The sequence below is a fragment of the Fukomys damarensis genome, unplaced genomic scaffold (assembly GCF_012274545.1).
Source record: "Fukomys damarensis isolate Sample0158 unplaced genomic scaffold, DMR_v1.0_HiC HiC_scaffold_5, whole genome shotgun sequence".
NCBI classification, from domain to species: Eukaryota; Metazoa; Chordata; class Mammalia; order Rodentia; family Bathyergidae; genus Fukomys; species Fukomys damarensis.
Window position 1 is genome coordinate 82,524,156 of NW_022900917.1, and position 19,973 is coordinate 82,544,128.

The 19,973-nt window shown below is 49.1% G+C and overlaps 1 protein-coding gene across 3 annotated transcripts in view; it reads left to right on the top strand.

The window, feature by feature from the left end:
- Dennd3 (DENN domain containing 3) overlaps positions 1-18,221 on the top strand; it is a 73,945-nt gene extending 55,724 nt beyond the window's left edge. For all 3 annotated transcript variants that reach the window (XM_010639203.2, XM_033760888.1, XM_033760889.1), the window contains 7 exons: positions 3,309-3,416; positions 5,549-5,688; positions 8,638-8,795; positions 11,279-11,412; positions 15,637-15,755; positions 15,831-15,968; positions 17,380-18,221. In XM_010639203.2, coding sequence (XP_010637505.1) covers positions 3,309-3,416; positions 5,549-5,688; positions 8,638-8,795; positions 11,279-11,412; positions 15,637-15,755; positions 15,831-15,968; positions 17,380-17,580 — 998 coding nt within the window. In that variant the 3' untranslated portion in view covers positions 17,581-18,221. The remainder of the gene's footprint in view (positions 1-3,308; positions 3,417-5,548; positions 5,689-8,637; positions 8,796-11,278; positions 11,413-15,636; positions 15,756-15,830; positions 15,969-17,379) is intronic.
- Positions 18,222-19,973: the final 1,752 nt, after the last annotated feature.

The following is a 19,973-nucleotide window of genomic DNA, read 5'->3' on the forward strand; positions in this document are numbered from 1 at the left end:
GATGTTTGCTTTGTTTGTTAGAATGCATCTGAATCTCGTGCTCATTTTTGTCTAAAAAAGTTTTTTTTATTAGCGCATGTTTGCAGTACATAATTTTGCATTCCTTGTGGGGAATTGGTACATGCACAAAACACATCTTGATTCCTTTTTCCATCTCCTTCCCTCCATTCTCTCTCCCCTCCCTCCATCTTGCGTTTCTCTTATACCTGCTCATGTATTTATTTCTGTGTCACATTGAGTGACCTGTGCTTCCCTTCTTTCACTACCAGTGAGCCTCACAGCTCTTTGTACATCAGAACGTGGGTGTGTCTTATGATTTGCTCATCTGAGGAGCCATTGTAAGAGGTTTCACATTGTAAGGATTTGTCACAATTCTTAGTTGCAAACAACAGAATCTCCTCTGGCTGGTATAAGCAGGCTAGGAGAGTGTGAAAGCTGTTAAGTGGTCCGTGGAGTCTCTGAGTGGTATGTTGATCTTGTACCCAGAAACACGCCCACTGGGAAGCCATGGCCCCTCTACGTGGTCTGCTTGTAGACCAGTGGACTTTACCACCACATGGGATTAGAAGGATGGTGAATGTCAGTATGCATTTTATTTTAACACTTTATTTGGTCAGTTTCCTAGACAGGAATTCTCCAATCTCCTTCCTGTGTGTGTGCATTTTGGGGGAGGGTACTGGGGATCAAACTCAGGACCTCGTACTTGTGAGGCAGCTGGAGAGCCACTGAGCTAAATTCCCAGCCCTTCTTCCTGTGTGTTTATATCTTGCTATCACTTTCTGGAGTACGCAGAATGGTGGTGGGCTCGAGTGTGTTTTGTAAATGATTTTCAGTCTAGAAACAAAGGGGTAAAATGACTATATGCATCATTTAAGCTACTTCTATTTTGTTTCCATTTTATTTTATTTTTTTGGTACCAGGGATCGAACTTGGTCCTTGTGCTTGCAAGACAGGCGGCGGAACAATGTTTCCATTTTAAATGATCTCTTACAACCATCTTGTGATCAGTGTAACAAAGTAGAAAATATATTGAGGATTACTTGTTACTATTAATATGTAAAACCAATAATATAAAATTAGTTTATGAAACAGATTAATGAACTAGACATGTCTTACAACAGGCATCTTGTTTTGCTTGTGTGCAATTTGTTTAATTTTTTTATAGCAACTTTATTGATATGTAATTTCTGTACCATACCCATTTAAAGTATACAGCTTAGTGGTTTCTAGAATATCCACAGAGTTGTGTGCCATTGCCACAGCAGATATTAGATGGTCTGTCAGCCCTTGAGCCTCTCCCTCCCCCACTGTGAGCAATCACTGACCTGCTTTCGGTCTCTATGAGTTTGTCTACCTGGGACATTTCATGCACATGGAGCCCTACAGCATTGGTCCTTTTGTCCCTGGCATCTTTCATGCAGCAGCATATTTCCACCCCTTTTGGTGGCTGAGTAATATCCCATTGTTTGCATAGAGTACATTTGCTTTATCCACTCATCAATTAATGAACAGTCATGTCTACTTTTTGCCTATTGTGGGTGGTGCTGCTGTGAACATTCATGTACAAGTCTGTGTGAGGACATTTATTTTTGTTTCTCTTGGACAGATAGCTAGGAGATGCTATTTTTTAAAAAAAAAACACTCTCACAATTAGAAAAAACAAACACCAGTTATGTGTTTATTTTCCTTGGCATATTTTGCCTTCTTAGTGACATCTGCCACTGACTGCAGGATCCCTGATGCTGTCTGGTCATCGACCCCTCTCACATGACCCAGGGGACCCTGTGCTGGTGCGGCAGCCAGGAAACTCAGGAGCCTTGTGGTTACTAGACCTGCATGAGCGGCTCGAAGGTGCTTTGTCTTACAAACAGACAGCATTTGCTCTTTTTGTCCCTTTAGGAACAAAATCAAATAAACACCATGCTTTAGTTGCTTATATAGTTCCAAACTTACACTCAATGTTGGCCCGAAGTTTATGGAACGGCCTTCTAACAGTTTATAGAGCCAGCATGGTAACACTTGGCCTGGACAGCTGACTCTCAGTCATTGGCCACCTTGTTTCATGTGGCAAAGAAGGGACCATCCTAGCTCGGGTCACAAAACATGTCTAAGTTCCTGACCCCTTCTTAGCAAATCAAGAAATATTTTCCAGTATGTAGAGCTTCATGAGGTAAAGGTGTGTGATCCATGATTCTGAGCTCACCTTTTTAGCTTGTGGTCAGTGCACAGTGAGGGTCTGAGAATGTCCCAAGTATGATCATGACTTGGGAAACCATCAAAGAGGCAAGCGCAGCCAGCCAGTGTTGGGGTCCTGGCTGACCACCTGCTGATCATGTGATCTTCAGTAGTTCAACTGCACATTTCAGGTTTTCATCATTGCTTTTTCATAGGGATAATAGTATCAACCTCATCAGATCTTATGAAGTGTAATAAAATGAGGGAGGAAGCTGGGAGTGGTGGTGCAGGCCTGTAATCCTAGCACACTGGGAGACCAAAGTAGGGGGATCATGAGCTGGAGCCTAACCTAGACAATTTAGTGGCTTAGTGAAACACTGTCTCAAAGGAAAGAGGGAAGAGAAGCAGATGGTGAGTCTCTGCTCAGTCCCCAGCACCAACATTGCAGAGACTCAGAGGTTAATGGGTGAAAGGGGCTGGTAGATTCTCCTAGGAAGTCGGTGGGAGGGACCCATATCCTAGAGGGTAGTTCCGGAGCCCCACAGAGAGGCAGTCACAGGCTCCATTGGCAACTCAGGGGATTGTGCAGCAGAGGGGCAGGTGGGAGACTGCCCTCCTGGTTCTAACAGGGGTGATTTGGACCCCACTCTGGGGAGGCGACTAGGGAACACTTGTGGTGGGGGGCGCTGGCCTGGTGGCTGGTGAGTGACCGGGGATGCTGCTGACACCATGCAGTGCAGGGGATGCAGGACAGCCCCACAGCAGAAAATGTCACTGCTCTAGATTTAGTCTCCTTGGTCCCTTTCATCTGGGAATATCTTGCTGTTGAGGAGTGTTTAAACCTCTGCTCTGCAGTACCTAGTGGGTGGGTGTGGCTGGAGCCCAGATAAGTAGCATCCAAGCTGAGAGAATGGTGCGGATATTCTATAAAGCCCTGTCTTCCTTGCCACTGCTTTACACAACAGAGGAAACCAGAGAAGGGCACCCTGAATCCCGGGTTCAGATATCTTCCTCCTCAGGAATTGTGTACTTTAACCTCAAACTCTTGACCTGAGGAAAGCAGTGTGTGTGAGGCCATCAGTAACATGACCGTCATGTGTCTGGGGAACTAACCCTTGGGGCTTGCATTTCAGTGCCCATGGCTGTTCCCAAGACCACCTCAGAGACGCTGAAACACAAAATCAACCCTTCAGCGGGGGAGACTGGCCCACAAGCCATCGATGTCTTGTTGTACACACCAGGTAATGAAATGGGCTGTCTTACTGGTTTATGCTGTTAGGTTAGAAACAACCCGATTAATTTAGTTTTGGGTTTGAGGTCAGTGCTAAGAGATGAGGCAGCACTGTGGTGGAAAGGGGGTGTTTTCTGCTACTGAGGTATAATCCTGAGGAAGGATTGGTACTGCTGGGCTGCTCCAGCACTTGGCGCTGGTGCCCAGCACCTGGGGATTCCAGGGGAGATCAGAGGGATCCTGTGGGGCTTTCTGCCTTGCCTCAAGTAAGCGTCCCTCCCTCTGTAGCAGGTGTTGGTTCGTAAGGCACTCAATTCACGTCATCTCTCTTGGGAATTAATTCATGTGCTCCTGTTTCTTCTGTGCCAAGGAGACAGCACCCTAGCTGTTTGTTGCCACAGGAACAGGACACAGGCTTTGTCACTGACCCAGTCAGATGGGCAATCTGGCCAGTCCCTTCGTGTAGAGAGTGAACAATGAGCATCCTTGGTGTACTTGTGTGGTCTCTATCACATTGGGGACGGTGACCCCACAGAGGTGTCTGAGTGTCCGTAGGCTGGCACATGGAGGCTGTGTGGTGGAGCCCTCTCTCAGGAAGGCGTTCTGTCCCCGACATGCTATGGTTGGCCTAGCCAAGGCTCTCTGATGACCTCACCAGATGTTGCACCACAGCAGATCCAAGCCAGTTTCTTAGAGCTGACCAGATGCTGGGTTTCCTGTCTTGAGGGGAAAGTAGTCAGACTTCTACTCTCTGTGCCTCTGCCGTATCCCCATAAAGGCCGGGGAAGTGGAGAAGAGTAGGGAGCTGCTGTTCCCTGTGGCCTAGCTGCTACTTCTGGGGCCTGAGGAGCTGACAGGGAGCAGAGCTTTCCCACTCTTCAGGGCCAGATGGGGCAGAAACTGGGGTTGGGACAGCCAAGATGGGCAGTTCCTGCAAACCCATTAGCTCATAAGGAGTTGGGAGAATCAAGCCTTTGGGCCTCAAATGGGTGGAGAGAATGTGTAGTAGATCCTCCACCCTGGGGGCCAAGGACCAGTGGAATAGATGCCCCCAGAAAGGTGGTGGGCCTGTGACCCCTGATCAAGGACAGAGGTGGCTCTGCTGGGCAGGTGGGGCTGAGGGCAGTCTAACCACACATGCATGGTGAGGTGACGCCCCCCTCCATGTGGGGAGGTAAGTCCTGACCCACTTCAGCCTGTCACCATTCCAAGGGTATAGAAATCTACATGTGACAAGCACAGCAAATAAGCAGGTAACTAGAGCCTGTGAGCTGCCAGTCGCATGCGCACAAAGCATACTTGTGGCTGCAGGGCAAGCACAGACTCCTGAGCAGCGTGTGGAAGTGCTGACTGTGAAGAAAAAGATGGACTTGACAACACTGAATGAAGGGTTGTTCAACAGTGTGTCCAAGAGTGAAGGTGCAAGCCACAGATGGGAAAGGCCATTTTTGACACAATAGAATGGTTAGGGGCTCCTATCCAGATAGGGACGTGAGACCCTCAAACGTTGCCAGTAGATGAACACTTTTGAGCAAATGACATCCCAACAGCCAGCAAAAATCTCAGCCTCAAGAGCAAGAAGGGAAATGCCAATAAATTATAGTTATAAAACCCCAAACGAGCTGACACAGGACATAGCGGCATGCCCTGTAGCCCAGCGCTCAGAAGACTAAGGCAGGAGACTTGAAGCCACCCAGTGTTGGTGCAGCTGTGGAGTGAGGGGCATGGCCAAGTACTCGGTGGCATGGAAGTTGGTGAAAGCCCAGTGCTCTGGCCTCAGTGTCTCCAGCTGACCCCTCCCCTGTGTGCTGGGAGGCTACTGGCTCCTGGTCCTGCCCCCACACCTACAATGCTGCTCAGCAGTGAACCCTCACTGCAGGCCTAGCTCAGCAATTTGGCCTGCACTCCCCACCCCAGATCTAGTTCTGTCCATCCATGTGGTTCTGTGGCAGGCAGCCCCTTGATGAGGCACAAGCGCCGCATGGGCAGGGTGGGGCATGGCCTCGTTCCTCTCAGCATCCCAGCACCTAGCGCAGCAGCTGGCGCTCGGTGGGTGCCCAGTAAATGTGGAGTAATGTCACTTTGCCCTAGGCAATCCACTCAGAGGCTCCCCACCAACACTATGGCTGCTCTTCCCCTTAGGGCACCTCGACCCTGCGGAGAAAGTGGAGGATGCTCACCCCAAATTGTGGTGCGCCCTGAGCGAGGGCAGAATGATTGTGTTTGATGCCTCCTCTTGGACCATCCACCAGCACTGCTTTAAAGTGGGCACCTCCAAGGTGGTGAGTAGATGAAGCCACTCAGTTCAGACTGCAGTGTCTGCATTCTGGTGCACGCAAGGTCTAGCACAAGAGTGTGGTGGCCTGCAGTCCTCAGAGCGCACGTGGCCGTGAATGGAGGTCTGTAATGTTAAGTGAGAGCTCATTCCACCCTTTTGCTTACATGGGCTCACTGAACGTTGAGGTAATGGCTTAACCTCTCACCCATCTTTCAAAACTCTGGAATGCTTCACGAGCCACAGCATGGTGGTGACCACAGACCATGCTCCCGGTGAATCCTGGAGCTTGCTGGTGAGGGGTGACAAGTGGGTCTCTTCTGGACCCAAAGGGGAGTGAGCTGTCTCTCTGGAGGTGTGAGTGAGCATCCAGCTGCCCTGTGCACCAGGCAGCAGACACCACAGCTGGTGTCACATCTCAGTCCTTTGAATCACAGTAAACTCAGAGGATCTCACAGCAAGTACAACTGGTGACACGTTGAGTCATGTGTCCTGGCACTGCCATGGTATGACCGCTCTCCTAAATCATATAAGCCTGTACACCTGGCCCAGGACCCCTGTCCATGTAGACCCCCATACCTGTGGCCCTCTGGTCAATGTGACAAGTGCCTCCGCTAGTCCCTGGGCACTTGTGAGCCTAAGCTTTGCTGTCTGTGCTTTGCCAGCCACCAGGCACCCGTGGTGGCACATCCCCTATGCACATGTCCCTTGCTCTACCTCTTCTTGCTGGTGTGTATGTGTCCTTTGAACCCCACATTCAAACTGCATCCACATCTACACATCCCACCTGGTGGCTCCATCCTGTTCAGGACATTCTAGTGACGTGGAGGAGCCCTCCAGGGATGCCCTCACACCCTTCTCCACAGGATGCGACCTGTTGAGTTCCCATTGAAGGTGAAAAGAGGGTCTGCCTAGGCTCATTGGGCTCTGCTAATGATCAAGCTGGGGGCTGGGACAATTTGTGACCTAGTGTATGCTTTCAAAACCGCTATAAAACAGAAATACTGTGAATGCACCCTTATTTCTGGGGAGGAGGAGGGGCACTCAGTGCCTGAGTGGCCATGAGCAAAATAATGAGACAGTGTTTGGTCATTTTCTTTCCAAGTTCAACTGAGCCTCAATTGAGTAACTAACAGGATCCATAATACAGTAAGTCAAAATATTTAAAAAGGTGCAATAATGCTTTTAATCAAACAAAACATGAGCCGGGCGTGGTGGCACACGCCTGTAATCCCAGCACTTGGGAGGCTGAGGCAGGAGGATCGCTGTGAGTTCCAAGACCAGCCTGGGCTACATAGTGAGCTCCAGGTTAGTCTCAACTACACAGTGAGACCCTGTGTCAAAAAACAAACAAACAAAAAAAATGAAAGAGAAATTAAAGAAATATTCTAAATTAATTTTTTCCCTGCTGGCTCTTAGTTATAACATTTTAATGACTTTTCTTTTTAATTATTTAAAAAATCCTAGTTAAAATAAAATCAGACTACATTTGTAACAGTTTTGACTGCTCTCCAAGTAGGCCTGGGAACACTGAATGCAATATGCTATCCACTTATCTGAAAATATCTTCCCGCCAGTTTCACAGATATTTCATATCTTTCCATAAGAAAGAAACCTCGAGAATAGCTCAAGAAAATGCTCTCTCCCCTGAAGTGTGAGGTTCAGACTGATTTATCTAAGACCTCTTATCTTGGGGCCACGTAGGCAAGACATTTGTTAAAGTTACCTCAGGGGGATGCATAAAAATAAAGGGCTCTTTTAAATGAGTCTCTTACATTAACAAGTTGGCTTCCTTTTCTAAATTACAGGAATGTTTATGACTAGAATTTAAATTATTAATTTTATAAGAGATTCCTTCTGACTTAACGATTATAGCTGCCGTTGACATTGATTATATCTAGTATTGTACCTAGTCCTCAGCACCCAGCCACCATGTCACTTTTACCCTGAAAATCTATGTGTACTTGAAACTGTGAGGTATTTATTCAGCAGTGCAGTGTGGGCCACGTCATGCATGGGGACAGAAGAGGTAATCACAGGCAGCAGCTGCCTGACCATTTCTGTTGCCACTGGATGGGGCAGCTTGGGCCCCTAGACTGATTGCCAGGTGCAGGCAAACAAACACAGCCCTATTCCATGTGATGTACGACTATAATTCTTCGGAGTTTTAAGTCTTACTTTACAATATCAAAAAGCCTCATGATAAACAGAAAAATTGCTGACTGTTGGCCTTCATAAGTAGCAGACTCCAAGGTCACTCTTTAGAAACAGAGCCCTACTGTTGGTTGTTCCTATGTGTTTTTGTTTTTTTTTTGTACCAGGGATCGAATTCAGGTCCTTGTGCTTATGAGGCAGGCAGCAGAACCACTGGGCTAAATGCCCGGTGGTTAGTTATTCCTATGTGTAGACTTTCCTTTCTCCATTCTTGTCAGCCACCTGCTAAAATTTATTTGTGACCCCAAATATGTATTGTTGGTGCCTTTTTGATTATGCACAGAGTGGGAAAAGCTGAGTGGCTGATGTGCATATCCCAGCTGAGGCTGACAAGTGTCACCATTTTCTCTCTGCACTGACTGTGGATAAGCAGCCTTTCCACAGTCATGGTTTTCACATTTTGGTGCTTTTTGTTGGTGACTTTGCTGTTTAAAGTGGCCCCAAGCATAGTGTTCCTATGTACACAGAGGCTGTGATGCACCGTGGAGAAGACAGAGGGGTCAGATGAGCTTCGCCCAGGTGTGGTGATGGTACCCTTGGCCATTAATGAAGTAACAATATGCACTTAATAAACTATCTCAGGAGTACACACACAAGCCTAAAACAAGGTCACATACTGACCCCTTGAAGACCTATGATCAGAGGCTCTGGGCCCAGCACTGTTTGTGGGTTCAGTATCGGGTTACTCAGTGTTTGTGGCACCATGAACACTGCGCATTGTTCTCTCCTGGCCTCCCCTCAGAACTGCATGGTGATGGCGGAGCAGAGCCAGGTGTGGGTCGGCTCAGATGACTCCGTCATCTACATCATCAACGTCCACAGCATGTCCTGCAACAAGCAGCTCACAGACCACCGCACCGCCGTCACAGGGCTGATCGTGCAGGATGGGAAGAAGCCCAGGTACAGAGGCCAATCAGGGGTGGAGACTCACTCGTTGGCCTGCAGGACGGGTCCCCGAGGTGCCTGCCCCAGGGACCAGCAGGGCGAATGAGTGGGAGAGCTGGGAGATGGCGGGCTAGGTCTGCTTCTGTTTTGGGTACAAGAGGGCTGTTTCTCCTCTGAGTCTTCCTGCTGAGGTCCTGGACAGTAGAGGCCTGTGGTAGAAACGTGAGCACCCTGTAAGAATAGCACCATTATAGCACTATTGCAGTTTCCTCATTTTCCCATTGACATTTCTGTGTGAGATCACTCCTTTTCAGCCTTGGCTCCCTTCTTAAACTTAAAATGTCATTGTGAGATCCCCTCAACTGCCCAAAAGTTACTTGCTGGCCAGCAGTGTACAGACTGACTAGGATCGATGAGGTACTTACCCCTGTGTGCTGTGGGGCCAGTGTCGGGCAGCTGTGTCTCTTGGCCTGTCTTCAGCTGTTTGCTGTGTGTGTGTGTGTGTGTGTGTGTGTGTGTGTGTGTGTGCGCGCGCGTGCATGCATGTGCCTGCGGTCCCAGTGATCTTCATTTTTAAGCCCACCCAGTGGACTAATCACTTTCCCAGTGCTGGGGCAAAATACCTGACACCCACAACCTAAAGGAAGAGAGGTTTCTTTTGGCTCAGTGGTTTTCACAGGATTCAGTCCAAGGCAGAACAGCATCGTAAAAGGGCATGGTAGAGGGAAGATTGACCTGTGGCAGCCAGGAAGAAGAGAGAAGGGAGGAGCTGGGGACAAGAATACACTTTTCCCATTCACATCCCCATGACCTGCCTCCAACCAGGCCCCACGTGCTAGCAACATATTCAGCCTTGAACTCATCAGTGGATCAGCCCCCTATGAGTACAGTCCCTCATGATCCATTCACTTTCCAAAGACCCCACCTCTGAACACATGAGACTTCGGGGGATCTTTTAGATGGAAACCTTGGCACTGCTGCAGGTGCAAGTGAGTCCTGTCAAATGTGTGGGCTTATCCAACCTCATCCACCTGTGTTCCCTTCTTCAGCCTCAGCCCACCGGGACCAAATCCTCCTGGAGGAAAAAAGATTTGAACCACAAAACCCTGAGACTGTCCTGGTCCATGGGAGGCTTCCAGAGAGGGCATGAGGTGCACCTGAGTCGTCCTCACAGATTGGGAGTGGATTGTGACCAGCGGGCTGGGGCCTTGCATGCCCACTTCCCTATCCTAGGGAGTCAGCAGCCCAAGGAAGAACTGTAAAGGTCATTTCTCTGGCCTCAGCCAAGGGTCCCCACTGACTCCTGCCATCTTCTGCTCAAGTGTCCTGCTTTACATGACTATTCCCCATGTCCCAACAAACCACCCTTTCTTTTGCATTAGTTTCGTGGGGCCACCCTAACAGAATACCACCAATGAGTTAACTTAGAGCAGAAATTCACCCAGTTCTGGTGGTCCAAAGTCCAAAGTCAAGGTGTTGTCAGGGTTCTGCTCCCTCTAAACCCTTTGTGAAGAGTCCTTCCTTCCTGATCCAGTGCCGGGTGGCTGATGGTCACCTGTGGTGTCTCATGTATCTAGTACTGGGTCCTCTGCTCCCTTGTGTGTCAGGATGTGTCAGTCATGTCCGATCATGGTGACCTCATTTTAACTCGATCGGGTCAGGTTCTGAGATACGGCTGTTTGGTACACCAACGTATATTTTCTCAGGGCCCCAATCTCACCATAATTCCAGTTTGTGTCACTGTGTCAAGCATGCCTGCTCCTATTTTTCCCCACTGTGTTTTTCCTGTGGTGAGGACAGCACCCAACATGCATGTACCAGTGGGGCAGGGACTCTGTGTTGGCCCTGGGGAAGGGATACTTGGCAGGTGAGCCCAGCTCTTGTGACTTCCTCCAAGCTGGCTGTCCTCCTGGTCCCTCTTAGCTCCAGGGAACCCCTGTCCTTGCCATGTCAGGTAGGACAGAGGTATGAACCTGATAATGGAATAGGCTACAAGGTATGGGAATCACAGATTGCACTGGCTGTGGTCCGCCCTCTTGCAGCTGTGGGTTATTGGTATGTATGTATGTATGTATGTATGTATGTATGTATTTATTTATTTAGAGACTCAGTATGTAGTTCAGACTGGCCTTAAACTCACAGCAATCTTCCTGCCTCAGCCTCCCAAGTGCTGGGATTACAGGTGTGCCCCACCACACCTGGCCTCAGCTGGGGGTTATTAAACCCAGTGCTGAGGCGTGTTTGCCCTCTGGACTTCTCTTGGAGCTGAGTGAGTGGCTGTTTGCTGAGACTAGGTTGCCAGTAATGGTCATCTGTGGCTTCACTTGCCAAGCCTGTGGCCAGCCTGGCCCGTTCTCTGCTGACATAGTCGCAGTATGTGGCACATTACTTCGCATCCCTGTGGTGGAGACTCCAGTGGTGGTTTTGCTCCTCCCTTGGTTGGAACGTATAGCACTGCAAGGGTCCAAATCAACGTGCGTGTGTTTTTGTCTCTCCAGCGAGGTCTACTCCTGCAGCCTGGATGGGACAGTCCTGGCATGGAATGTCAGCACACTGCGGGTGACCTGCCACTTCCAGCTGCCCTGCTGTGGCCTAACATCCATCAGCCTACACAGCAACAGCCTGTGGTGCTGTAAGTCCGGTGCCTGGCTCGCTGTCTGGGAAGAAAGGGCCCCTTCCCAGTTATTTCTTGGCTCCCAGCAGCCTTTGCCCTGCCCCACCCCTAGTCCTCTCCACACCTGCTCTTCCCTTGCTCTCACAGGGCCCTGTTCTGGGTATGACCCTGGTCCAGGTGCTGAGGTCACAGTGCCACCCCAGCATCCTCTACACACTCGTGTGTATCACCTCCTCTCCCAGGGACCAGGTCAGCAAGGCTTTGGTGTGGTTACCTGCGCTGTTCCTTTCGTGTCCTTGGAGTCAAGCTAGCATTTTCCAGGGGTGATGGGCTGTGCAGACCTTGGCCTGGTGGCTCACGTTCTGTGTATCTCAACACCTTCTGTGTTTCTCAAAGGCTTCCCTGGCTGGTATGTGCCAGACAACATGAGTAACAGTTATGAATTTCATTCTTTAGTTGAAGCATATTTTGCATACAGTAAAATGCACAAGTATGTAGGTTGTTGTGTTATGACAAAAGCATAATTGTCACTCAATGCCTGTAGGGGACTGGTTCCAGTACCCCCACAATTATCAAAATCCATGGTTGCTCGAGTCCTTCGTGTAAAATGGCATGGTGGTTGTATAGAACCTGTGTATATCCTCCTATACCATACACTTTAATCATCTCAAGAGGCCTTATAATACCTAATGCAATGTAAGCATTACATAAATAGCTATGCTGTGCGGTTTAGGGAGTAATGGCAAGAGAAAAAGCCCATACATGTTTGGTATAGACTTGTGTGTGCGCAGAACTGAGCCCAGGGCCTGTGCATACTAGGTTAGCGCTCTGTTGGCTGAGTTGTACTCTCAGCTCATGATTTTCTTTCCACATAATTGCAGGCCACAGTTGATTGAATCCACAGATGGGAAACACACAGAGGGCTGACTCTACACCGGATAATGGTAGAAAAATCAAGATACAGCGCACTTCCACCACTGCTAAAAGCTCCTCTGGGCCCCCTCCTAGCCGTGCTCTGCTCAAAGGAATGCAGTTGGTCTTCATCCTGCCGCTATGAATTTGCTTTTTTCAGAATTTAGTGGACCCTACAATCTATCTTCTGTTTCATCTAGCTTTATTCATTTAGTATGATACTTATAGGGTTCATCTATGTTATTCTGAGTGTCAGTAGCCATTCATTCTCATCGCTGCATAGTACGGTGTTCTATGCATTACTATACCAGCTCAGTACTCTGTTACTTCATCTCCTAGGGTGGACATGGTGTTAATTGCAATTAACTGTGTGAGGAGCTGTTGGCTTCTCTCTAAGCAGCAGCACCGTCCCACATTCCCACAAACAGGGTACGAGGGCTCCACTCTCCACATCCTCACCGATGCTTCCTGTCCGCCTTTCTGATAACAGCCACCCTTGTAGGCAGGAGGATCTCACTGTGGTTCTGTCCTCACGTGTTTGCTCCCTGTGTGCGCATCTGCCTTGGGGGAAATGTCTGTTTGTTTTTGGACTGAGTATTTTAATATTAACTTACTCTACCTTATTGTCTTTTTAGCTATACCTCTTTGGTGCTTTATTCTTCACTGGTTACCCTAAGGATGGCAGTGTGAACCCCTACCCCACCCTACCCCAGATAACTCTGGTAGACCCTCATGTGTAAGCTAAGAAACTTGCAATAGCCTGTCTACCTCCCTCTCTTCCTTTTGTTGAAGACAGTAGCTTATTACTATGACTGTGATAAACCCCAGGTTATTTTCTTTTTAAGCAATCAGTGGTCTTTTAAAGAAAGTAAGAAAAAAATTCATTTTGTCAAATGTTTACATTTCTTGTGAGCCTCCTTCCTTTCTATAGATTCAAGTCTTGCCTACATTGCTCCCCTTCAGCCTGAAAGGTTCCCGTGCAGGTCTTTCAGTCAGAGCCGCTTCAAACGGACATTAGCCCAATGGCTTTTGTTTTCTCAGCAGCTTAGAAACACTGATCCATTGGCTTCTAGCTGGCTTTGTCCCTCCCTGTCCAGCAGTCTGCCATCCTTGCTGTTGCTCTTTGGCTGGAAAAGCTTCCGAGGGTTTGTTCTTAGGTGTGAGGGCCTTTGTGCATATCTTGGGTTTATTTTCATCACTGGGGGAAGTTTAATCATCGTCTCCTCCAATATGATTACAGAAAAGTTTATCACTGTCCCACAGCTCTCAGGCACTGTTTTAATTTTTGCATCCTCTTTTCTCTCTGTGTGTTAGTTTGGATAAGACCTGAGTGTTAGCTTTCTATCCCTATTCAAAATACCCGAGAAAACATCTTCAAAGGAGAAAAGGTTTATTTTGGCTTGCATTCCATGGTTGCTTTGGGTTTGTGGGGAGGGACACATCACTGTGGGTTTTGGGGTACAGCAAGGCTGTTCACCTGCTGATGGCAGGAAGCAAAGGGAGAAAGAGGAGGGACAGGCCCCTAAATCCCCTTCAAGGGCTCATATTTCCTTTCATTAAGCTCCACCTCCCAAGAGTTCTACCATTTTCCCAGTAGTGTCATGCTGAGAAATATCCAAGATCCAAATGATAGCAACCTGAAACTTTCTTCTCTGTGTCCTATCTGCTATTAAATCTATGCAGTAAATTTGCACTGTAATTCCAGAATTTCCATTTAGTGTTCTGGTAGAACTTCAGTGTTTCTCTTAAAGTCTTCATGTCCTCAGCTATCCTAACTATACCTCTTATAAATTTTTAAGCATATTTGTGTGTCTGGCCCACTGAGGGAACAGCAGTCCCACATCTGTCCACATCTGCACCTTTGGTTATTCACACAGCAGCGCAGATGCTGAGCTCTGCCCTCTCCTGCAGCAGGGGCCCATGTAGCCTTAGTGTGTGATAAGCTTAAGGATGCAACGTCAGGGGTGGCCTGGGAGCTGGTGACTGTGCTGGGAGGAGCTTCTGTGGCCCCCAGGGAGAGGCACCCTCCAGGGGGGCTTCCTGTGGCTCCTGCGTGGCTCCTGCTGGCCAGGCATTCTTACTGAGCAGCCACCTGCAAAGGCCTTATTCATCAGCCTGAGTAGGAAACCGCATGGCTGGATAAAAGGGTTCCTGGAGGGTGCTGCTGTTTGTGTATTAGGTCTCTGGATCAGAGGTCCCAGTAGAGATATAAACCCAGCTTGGCTTCTGGGCTGTCTGGCTGGCTGAGGACCAAGGGGCCATTGTCAGGGGAGGCTGATTACTGGAGTGGGCTGTAATTGAAGGTTGTAGCAGCATGAAGCCAACGCAGCATCTCCAGCAGCACCTCTCTCCCCACACTGGCATCCCCTGGCCCTCTTGCCTGTGAGATGGGTCCTCCCAGGGCCAGGCCTGTGCCTCCTGTCCTGTGTGCTTTGTGGCTGTTGCACTGGGTGGGGAGGGGATGGAGAGCTGCACACAGTGACAACATAAGGAAGGAAGCTGGACAACACTGAGCCTTCTCTTCAGGCGTCTCTGCCCTCACTGTAGACATGGCTTTGCCTCTTCCCTGGCTTTTATCTTGAGGAGACTGGAGATCTCAGTTTGCAAAAGGGCATTTTACCCGAGTGAGTAAAGTAACAACTGAGAGAAATGCCAGAACCAGGCACCGGTATGTGCTTAGAATTGCAGTGGTCACTAAGTGGGTTAGGAACCACTTCCATCAGGTGACAGAAAACCGAAATCAGTGGTTGCCTGACAACTTCTTAAGCAGCTGTGCTTTCCAACCACATTACACAAAGCCTCAAAAAAGGGTGGCGGACTCCAGCTGTTTCCGCTCTGTAGATATGGGCCTCACACAATTGGCATAGTAGTACAAGCCTGTAATACCAACACTTTGGGAGCTGAAATCCTGAATGAGCAATTGAGGAAGACCCTGTCACAAAAAATAAAAAGGAGGGGCCAGGGATTTAGCTCAGTGGTTCTGCCACCTGCCTCGCAAGCGCGAGGACCTGAGTTCGATCCAGGTACCAAAAATAAATAAATAAATAAATAAATAAAATAAAAAGGTGTAAGGATGTTGTAGCTCAGTGGTAGATCACCCTCCCCCTGGGTTTGATCCTCTGTACCCCCCCACACACACAAAGGAAGAAAGAGAAGGAGGAAGGAAGGATCCCTGCAGTCACCAGTGTTGCTGTGTAGACTGACAGGGAGAATGTGAAGTACCTCGCCCGCTCCCAAGCATCACATGGAACATGTACTACACAGCAGTCCCTCCACTTACGGACTCGGACTTGTCTTCCGGATCCTCATCCCAGCTCTTTCCTGTGACAGGCACCGGCGGCAGCATCGTGGTCGTGACAACGCATGGCTTACTTTGCCAAGAGCTGAGGATAGATGAGGACCTTAGGGAGGCAAAGACCTCTTTCCTGGGCCTGCAGCTCCTCCCCGAGGTACTCCACAGAGGGGTGTGGACATGGGGCAGGCTGCCTTGGCCCAGCGCAGTGCCATCGTCACCTTCATTTTAGCAGGGGCAGGTGTGGACCGCCTGTGCCGGGCGCGGTGAGGTGTACATCTGGAGCTTGCAGGACCTGGCCCAGGCTCCGCAGCGGATTCACCTGCAGGACTGCTCTGAGGTCAGCTGCATGATCCGTGTGAAGAGGCAGGTAAAGTGACGTGGGCTCCTGCCCTGCCTGGCCCCTCTGGCTGCTCCCGCCTTCTTGCTTCCTCTCCCACATTCCGTCTCTGTCCCCAGGTTGTTGTAATGCCTTGAGTTTTGTTATGTGATTTTTGTAGTGTGATTACGGTGCCTAGAAACCAGACTACCTCAGGGCTGCCATAGTAAATAATCACAGTCTGGGTGGCTTAAACAGCCAAACTATTTTCCTCCCAACCCAGAGGCTAGAAATCTGAAACCATGGTGGTGACACCTTAAAGTTTCCACCACTTCCTAACTGTGCCAAGGTGGGGACCAAACCTTTAGCACCTGGGTTATTAGGGGACACTTACCCAACCCATAGCAACAAGGCTCTAGGTATGGTCTGTCCTGGGGCAGAACTCTACAGTTGTGGGGCCGTGAAAATATAGCCTGCCCTCTCTTCCCAGAGCACAAGCATGGGGCAGGCAGAGGGTACACAGTCCCATGCCACAGGGCAGAAATCGGAAGTGAAAAAGGAGTTCCAGGTCCCAAGCAAACCTGAAACTCAGCAGAGAATTTCTGTTAGAGCCCCTCTCCACCAGCTTTACTGACATGTAATTAACAAACACAAATGATAACCATTTAATGGACACAATTTTATTTTTTGGGGGGGGCTACCAGGGATCAAACTTGGGACCTTGCACTTGCGAGGTAGGTGGCGGAACCGCTGAGCTAAATCCCTGGCCCTCACAATTTGATGTTTTGTTTTTGTTTTTGAGACAGTGTCTCACTATGTAGTTCAGACTGACCTGGAACTCACTATGTAGCCCAGACTGGTCTCAAACTCACAGCGATCCTCCTGCCTCAGCCTCTTGAGTGCTGGGATTATAGGCGTGTGCCACCTCACCTGGCACAATTTGATGTTTTGTTTTTGTTTTTGAGACAGTGTCTCACTATGTAGTTCAGACTGACCTGGAACTCACTATGTAGCCCAGACTGGTCTCAAACTCACAGCGATCCTCCTGCCTCAGCCTCTTGAGTGCTGGGATTATAGGCGTGTGCCACCTCACCTGGCACAATTTGATGTTTTGATACACAGTGCATAATCACCACAGTCAAGCTTATTAACATATGCATCACCTTACAGTTACTTCTGTTGGGTTTTGTTTTGTCAGGAAAACTTAAGATCTACCTCTTAGCAAATTTGAGGTATACAAGACCGAATTATTAACTATGGTCACATTATCCCCTAGGCTTTATGGTTTGGGACAGGTCACTCTGGCTTGAGGCTCCATCCTGTTGGCCCACCAGGTGGCCCATCCTCTGGGACACCAGGAAGGACATGAATTTGGGGGTGCATTAGCTCAGGCACTAGGAATAGCACCATACATCTTCGAGGGGCCCCCTTCCCAGCTGACTCTCCTGTTTCTTCCTGGCAGGTCTGGGTGGGCGGCAGGGGGCTGTCACAGGGAAGACCCAAAGGGAAGATCTATGTGATTGACGTGGAGAGGAAGACGGTGGAAAAGGAGCTGGTGGCACACGCAGACACTGTGAGGACTCTGTGCTCTGCTGAGGACCGATACGTGCTGAGTGGGTCGGGCAGGGAGGAGGGCAAGATTGCCATCTGGAAAGTGGAGTGATGGGGTAAATATGCATGGACCTCTCTGGAGCTGTGCCCACAGCAGAAACCCTGAAGTCTGGGCGAGGGCTGAGCCACGTGGTCAGTGGGGAAGCAGTCGGGACCTGTGTGGAATGTGTCCCCTTCTGTGTGCCCAGGACAGACAAACCTCCCAGCCCAAGAGCGGTCCAAGCAGGTGCTCCTCAGGCTGGTGGTGACAGCTTATTTGATAACAGCTACCTCTTCTGGGAAGTTACCATGTGTGCTGTCTGGAAAGTCCCAGAATCCACAACCAGAGTCTGCACGGGGTGAATCACAGGTGATCTGGAGCCCCTGGTGTCTGGTTTTGTGTCTCTTGTACTTCATTCATTCAACTACTTAGGTGTCACCAGGATGAAAATAGCTGGGCACGATGGTGAGCCAAGGTGCCCTATAGTCTTCCAGTGACTTTCCAGCCAGCCTTCTGGGCATTTGACAGTGACCACTTTGTGGTTGAGCAGGTTTGCACTGCCCAGGCTGCCCCCATAACAGATGACCTGCCAGAGGGGAAGGGGCAGCACTGTGATCAGCTTTGTTCATTCGGGGCTTGCGCTCCCTTTCTCTTTTCTTTTTTTCCTTCTCTCTCCTCTCCTCTCTTCCCTCTCCTTCTTCACCCTCCTCTTCTTCTCCCCCCTGTCTCTCTCTTCTCTTCCTTCGCTTCCTTCCTCCCTTCCCTCCCCTCCCCTTCCCCTTCCTTTCTTAATCCCCCGCCCTCTTGGCAGCACTGGAATTCAAATTGAGGGCTTCAGAATGAGCTTTATCCACAGCCTCTTCTATTTTGAGACAGGATCTCACTAACTCACTAAGTTGCTGAGGCTGAGCTCAAACTCAGCCTCCCAGTGTGCTGGGATTACAGGTGTGCTCCACCATACCTGGCTCATCTTTCTTTCTCATGAATTCAAAGTTTTTATAATGAAAAAACCTGGATTTTGTTTCTACCAAAGATTACAGACAGAAAGGTCTGACTGGACGAAGCAGGCACAATCTTCTCTCCAGAGCAGCCACCCTCCCAGGGCACAGCTCACTGACCCACGTCTCTAAATGTGTGTGTATATATGTAGGTGATGATTTATGTAACTGAAAAAGTTCTGTAAATAACCGAATATTTGCAAAAAGGACCCTTTGCCCACTGTTACACTGTGGTTAAGACTTCATTCCTGAGGCGTTCTGTGAGGATGATGGTTCCAGTGCAGTTGCTGAACCTGGAAGGGCACACGGTCCCTGTGGAACCACCATGAGCTCAGTCACAGCCCTCTGGAGCTTCTACCTTGGTTTTCAGGACACAACCAGACACCCAGCCAGAGCCTGCCTGCCAACTGGCTGCTGAGGGTGTTTGTGGATCTCCAGGAGCAGGGCCACACTCCAGCCCAAGGGAGCTTCCTTGTGGATACCTGGGCTCTGAAGAGCCAAGTCACTGACTGATATTTCCCCCCAAGGTGTGGGCATTGCAGGGCATCCACAGTGTGGTGCAGCAAGAGCTCAGTGCTTGTGGAAGGGCCTCAACTTCCAGGAGGAGGACTGGGCCAGCAGTGAAGGGCAGAGGTTGAATTTTGCTTTTGTAAACATGGAAACTTACAATGAAAGTCTGTCATAAAAACATGTTTAAATTATTTAATGTCAGTCCAGAGGGAACCAGGTGTTTTCAGCTTGTGAATAATAAATTCATTTATTTGATAAATGCTGACATCCACTTTCTTTCAGCCATCACTGACTGGTGGAAGAGGTCTTGACTATAATCCAGGACATTTTGAACTTGCTCTTGATTTGTTCTAAGCACCGATCCAATGGCAGACTTTTCGTTTCTTTTAGTCATGATCATAATTTCCAGGATCTATGTGACAGTGACTGTATTTGAAACAACTGGTGTAGAAAAAAACCTAGGGGCTTTTACAAAGTGGTCCTTTATATAGAGGAGGAAAAAGCAGTGAGCAGTGCAGTTAAGCGGGACGAATGGGTAGAGCAAGCGCGTGGTTCTGTGATGTAAATAGCGCCTCACTGGTGGGCTTCACCTAGGAGAAAGGGGCACTTCGGTGCGTCGGTTTCCCCTGTGCCTTGGAGAGAATCTATTAGGAATGATTTGTCATGGAAGGGTCAGAATGAGCTGGGATTCATTAGACTCCTCTGCCTTCCTGGCCTTGGCTTTCGCAATTTAAACTGGCACAAGTGTTGCTTTTGAGCCAGAAGCCATTGTATTTTAGGGTAATTTTAGCTCTCTGACAGGACAGGAAAGCCTTGGTGGGGGGTTTTGTGGGGCTAGAAAACTCCTGCCCACACTGAGGCAGAGTGATGGTGACCATTCTATGACTCGTTGTGCCTTGGTGCTGCCCGGAAATGGCTCTTAGAATGTGACTGTAACATCTGAATTGGCTTTTGTCA